The sequence below is a fragment of the Prosopis cineraria genome, unplaced genomic scaffold (assembly GCF_029017545.1).
Source record: "Prosopis cineraria cultivar Desert tree isolate PC_DT_omini unplaced genomic scaffold, ASM2901754v1 PC3, whole genome shotgun sequence".
In the NCBI taxonomy this organism is placed as follows: domain Eukaryota; kingdom Viridiplantae; phylum Streptophyta; class Magnoliopsida; order Fabales; family Fabaceae; genus Prosopis; species Prosopis cineraria.
In genome coordinates, this window is record NW_026555334.1 from 23,996,003 (window position 1) to 24,001,900 (window position 5,898).

The 5,898-nt window shown below is 32.6% G+C and overlaps 1 protein-coding gene across 1 annotated transcript; it reads left to right on the forward strand.

The window, feature by feature from the left end:
• The first annotated feature begins 623 nt into the window (after positions 1-623).
• Positions 624-1,232, forward strand: LOC129305457 (extensin-like). Its single transcript, XM_054945485.1, has one exon. It carries the CDS (start codon positions 624-626, stop codon positions 1,230-1,232), a length of 609 nt encoding a protein of 202 aa, XP_054801460.1.
• Positions 1,233-5,898: the final 4,666 nt, after the last annotated feature.

Here is a 5,898-nt window from a genome sequence, read left to right on the forward strand (position 1 = left end):
AGGATTTTACATCACATCCACTAGGAATTTCCCAGCCAATTTCACCCTTCATTGGCCCACTTTATTTTAGCCCAAACAATTAGATATATAGTTTCATCTTATAAATTTTTTTATGTTTAAATATTACATAACCATGCATAATATATAATTCAATGATACGTCAAGGTAATTAATTGTTTCTAAAAAAATAATTTTTATATAAAAAACTTAAATTATATATATATATATATATATATTACAATAATTTGGCCGCCCAAGTAATGAGACTAGGTCTGCCCCAAAAGTTATTGCTACACTTGTTTTCTACCATCACTTAACATGCCCGTCATTAATTCAGACAACTAGATATGAGTTATATTTACGTGTTGAAACTTCAACGTTAGTAACTTGGTATTAATTAGTTTCACCTAGGCAATTCAATTCAGATGTGTGCCTTCAGCCATCATTCTATCAAGTTGCTAGAGAAACTATCATGTAAATCTAGTATTTCTGTAGTTGATATAGTTGAAGATCATAATGATTCATGCCCTAGATCTCTATAAAATAGATGCAACTCCATCTGAATTTTCAAACTAAGAAGCTTTGTTTTATCATTCCATCCTTGTTTGAAGTAGCACTATACCATGGCCCCTAAGAATCAGCCTCCTCCTCAAAGCCCTAATCCTGATCCAAAGTCGCAACCTCGAATGCCAACCACAACTACGCCGGCTGTTATTCCTCCAAATTCACCTCCTTCATCCAAACAGCCCGCCAATAGCTCTCCAGCAACACATAGCCCAACTCCCAATCGGAATCCATTTCCTCCGAATCAGAAACAGTCTACAACTAACCCTAATGAAACCCCAAGTACTGAAAAACACACAAGTCCTCTTCCATGTCCTCCATCCCAACAGCCTCAAGCTGCTTTTCCTCCAAATGAGCAGCAGGTTATGACTGCACCTGTTTCTTCTACAAATGATACTGCTCAAACCTCAAGTACCGAAAAGGTATTTACTCCTAACAGTAAACTTCTTCCAGCCCAACAGACAACTTTTTCGTCCCAAGAACCTAGTGATAGCCTAAGCACCCAAAGTGTTTCTCCTCCTAATAATAAAACACTTCTGTCATCCCAGCAACCTATGAACAATGATCGTCCTCCAAGTGAACCTCTTAAAGAAAACCCTACTCCAGCCACATGTACCAGCAAAGTTGATAGTTCAAATGAGTCTAAAAGTAAGTCACCTCCCAAATAACTCTCAGACTCTGAAAGTTCCTTGACCATAGAATCGTAATGAAGTACCCCAGATAACGAAGGTGAGATGGCTTGATAAAGAATAATGCAATTGTGGCGTGCGTGTTTGTTTGTCTATATGTGTGTATTTGCATCAATGTATCTTGGCGAATCGATCTCCTTTGTGCTTGTTTTGTTGCATAATAAATTTTGAAACTTTGGTCTATTGTAAATTTATGGACATTGATCCCAAAATTAGTTAATTTATCTTTATCCCTTAGATTGAAAAATATAATGAAATTTACCCCTCCACTACGACATAAGATGAATTTTCACCTTGCTTGATCTTTAAATAACATTTATATGGTTAAAGTATTATATATAGATATCATATTTTAGTACTGTACGTCTCTCTATTTTGGATTATTAATTATATTTTTATAAAGTATTATCAATTATCATTTAGAATTATGCACGCAGGTTAAAGAAGTGTTTAAACAATTTAAATTGTATCAAAATCTAATGGCCAAACTAAATTACTCTTATATTGAAAATATGAAAATATTGTAGCACTTGAGTCCCACATATTAAATGGGGTGGCACATTAACTTATATTGGTACGTAGTTCGCTTGGAAATTGTCAACAAGAATTAATGGGCAAAGAGACTTAGTAGTCTTCCATTTCAAAATACTTCCTCCACTCCGTAGTGTAAGATACTTTGATCGATGCGTATCGTGAATGTTAAGGAAATTTAATTTTTTTAATAAATCTCACGAAAAGTTGACTTGTTTTTACCAATTTTACCATTATACAAAACTAATTAACATGCACAATTTCTCATGCATAATTACTCAAGTTACATTAACTAACGTAGGGGTCAAAATGGAGAATTTTTCTTGTAACCAAAAAAATGTTCTATACATTTTAAACCAACAATTACTTGTGGAAAATGTCATACATTATGAGCACATCATGTACCGAAGAGTAACTGTTTGAGGTCATGATAACAGTGTAATAAACTTTTTTCTACCAATAAAATTAAGAATGTTTTAAAATAGTTTATATTATAATACACATTCTGGTCCTAAATATAAAACCTAGTCAACAAATTCATGGATATTAAAATTGGTTATTTACTTTTATTGGGGTAAAATGTCCAACTTTTCTCAATATATATATATATATGTCCTTTTAATGAGGCTATTAAATGTGGAAAACAAATAGAGTAAGAAAAAAGGAATAACAAAATATTAAAGTCCTTTATTCAGGATCAAAACAAATATCTCAACTAAGACTTATATATGGGATTGGAAGAAGTAAAATTTGATGTTATTTTCTCCATCTAGTCGCGGATGCAGTAGCCTGGGCCTAGGAGGCATAAAGGATACAAAATGTAAAAATAATAAAAAGACAAATTAATATATTTTTTATTTTTTATAAAAATAATCTAAATTTAAATTGAGAGTTTTCAAAATTTGAAGTAACACGGGTAAAATATCAGAGTCATTCCACAATATATATATATATATATATATATCAAAGACTCAATTTTTATAATGTAAATATGTTTTATTTTCGATAGAGTGAGATTGAAATTATAGGAATAATGAGAGCAAATTATCAAAAATTGTCATGAATATTTATAAATTTTTTAATGTTGATTTGGGGCATTTTACCACCTTAATTGCATGCAGGTTCACCATTGATAATAAATATAAGACCTAATTGAAGTATTTGTTTTAATCCAAAAATAGGACATTTATTTAATATTTTTAATTTGATTATCCTGATTAATTTTACAGTTTTCTCGCTCATATTTTTCACTTATTTAATACTTTCTCTCTTTGGGATGTTTTAGGAAACATAATAAACATTTATAGGATTAAATTTACCCCTTTACTACGTACCACCTGAAATCAATTTCCGCCTTGTTTGAACCTTAAATAACATTATAGGATTACACATGGAGATCATATTTTAGTACTGTCTATTTGTTTTAAATTATTAGTTATTGTTTAGAATTATGTACACAGGTTAATGAAGGGTTTAAACAATTTAAATTGTACCAAAATAAAATGACCTCAGTAAAATACGCTTATATTAAAAATATGAAAATACTATGATACTTGAGTCCCACATATTAAATGGGGTAGCACATTCACTTATATTGGTATGTAGTTCGACTGCAAGTTGCAGTAAGAATGAATGGGTGAAAAGAATCAATTGTCTTCCATTTCAAAATACTCCCTCCTTTCCATAGTGTATGATACACTACTACAGAATATATCTTTAGGAGCGGGTATTTAGGAGCGCTTCTTTAAAAAGCGCTCTAAAACGTGAATGCGGAATTTACTGGAGCGCTTTTTTAAATAAGCACTCCTGTATGTCAGAGCTTCTCAATAAGATAACGCTCCTAATTAATATAAATAAAATATTGTAAAAAATTTAAAAAGACCTTCGGGAGCCATCGTAGTTATGTGCTCCGAAAGACTATCTTCCGGAGCGCTCTTTGACGAGCGCTGCGGAAGATCAACTCTTTCAGAGCGCTCTTGGAATGAGCGCTCCAAAAGAACTCATCTTCCGGAGCGCTCTTTTAATGAGCGCTCCAAAAGAGTTGATCTTCCGGAGAGCTCATCAAAGAGTGCTCCGAAAGAGAGATCTTCCGAAGCGCTCATTAATGAGCGCTCCAGAAGAGGTGGTCTTTTATATCTCTGCCTCCCGTTAGTTTTCTTATCCCTATTCATGAGTTTCTTTCAAACCTCTCTCTCATTTGCTGAGGTTGTACGTTCCCAACAAGTTCCAGATCATCGCTGTATCAGTCTATCTTCCGTCGCTGTTTGCTGTTCCAGATTGTCGTCCGCCGCTGTTCACTGTTCCAGATCGTCGTTCGCCACTGTTCGCTGTTCCAAATCATCGTCTGTTGCTGTTCGTTGTTCCAGATCAGTGTTCGTCGCTGTTCGTTCATTTTTGTGTCAAGTCGCACCATCTGTCTCTGTTTTTGCGCTGCCGTCGCCGTCGCCGTCACCGCCATCTCCTGCATCACTATTCCAGATCTGCATTACTGTTCCAGATCTATGATGCTGCTGTACACCGGAGGAAGCGACGCCGTGAAGACCTCCGTTGCAGCCGTGTGTCATTGCTGTACAGCCGAGGAAGCAACGCCGCAAAGACCTCCGCTACTATCGTGAAGACTGCACTGTAAAGGTATTTTTTTAATAATTAATTTATAATGTAATATATTGATATATTTATATATATTTGAGAATAAATTTCATATATATATTTTTTAATAATCAATATTATAGATAATATATGAATTGAAGTTATTTATATTAGAATTATGGAGTATTTGTAGTTGATAATTAGATTAAAGTTGAGGAAACTACTTGAACATTTTTATTTTATTTATGAAATATACTTTTAAGGGAGATTATTGTTATTAATTAAATTACAATTGATTGACAGAATTTAGATGCATTATGCTACTAAATTTTTATTTGGATGAATTAATTTTTTTAGTTTAAATGTATTGTGTTGTGGAATTTGATTGTTTCATCATTTGGGAGGTTCTTCTTTTAAGGAAGATGTTGTTGAATTTTTTTTTATAGAAATCTAAGTCTTTTGTTTATTGAATTTTGATAATCATATTAGTGATATGGATCATAAGTGGATGTCGGCTAATCGACTATCTAGAGAATATTAGGATGGTGTAGATTAATTCATTGAATTTGTATTTTGTTGTGATCAAGACTCCCCTGGAGTCATATGTCCTTGTTTGAAATGTTGCTATGGAAAAAGAGTAAAGCCAATAGAATTGAAAGATCATTTAATCTGTAATGGGATTGATCCAACTTATACTTGTTGGACCATGCATGGGGAGACAAGGAATAATGCAAATGATTTGAGGGATAGTGCAAACTACTCAACATTTGATCGTGATAGTGGGACATATGATATTGACCGTCTTGATGAAATGATTCATATATATAACTTCATCGCTGAAGTATTTTAAATTAAGTTAGAATTTATTTCTACCATATTTTGATAATGACATCTTTTTATTGTTTTATAGGTAGGTACCTACACAATTACAAGGTTGGGAGTGTGGATACTATGTTATGAAGTTTATGAGAGAAGTAATCACACAACAAGAGTTGATCATTCCTGAAAATGTAAGTCAAAAGTTTTGAAATTAAGTTGATATAATGTTAATTACTTATATATTGCTTTCATATCTTGTGTAGTATTTTTTTGGAGTAAGATGTTCGCATTTTACCATAGAGCAAATAGAAGATTTAGTTGAAAAGTTGTTAGAATATATTATTGGCTGTTTGTAATAGGAAGTTATATTTCAATGTTAGAAAAATAATAATAGTTTCATTTTTTAGGCTTGTTAGAAATTAAACTAGGTTAGTTAGGAAATTGAAATTGTTGTATCAGTTTCAAATTCTTTTCTTGTATATAAATTTTTATATTGATATTATTTTTAAATTAGTTCTTGATATTATGATTTGCCATTGTTAAAGAGACGTAAAAGGAGAAATTTCAAAAAATCTGATTTAAAAAAAATTAAAGTAATATACGGGAGCGCTCATTTGAAGAGCGCTCCTATATGGTTCATACGGGAGCGCTCTTTATAAAAGCGCTCCGGTATGGTTGCATACGGGAGCGCTCTTTACAAGAGCGC

Bases quoted from the DNA above. Each gene is read 5' to 3' on its own strand.
- LOC129305457 (XM_054945485.1), top strand. From the start codon at position 624: ATGGCCCCTAAGAATCAGCCTCCTCCTCAAAGCCCTAATCCTGATCCA.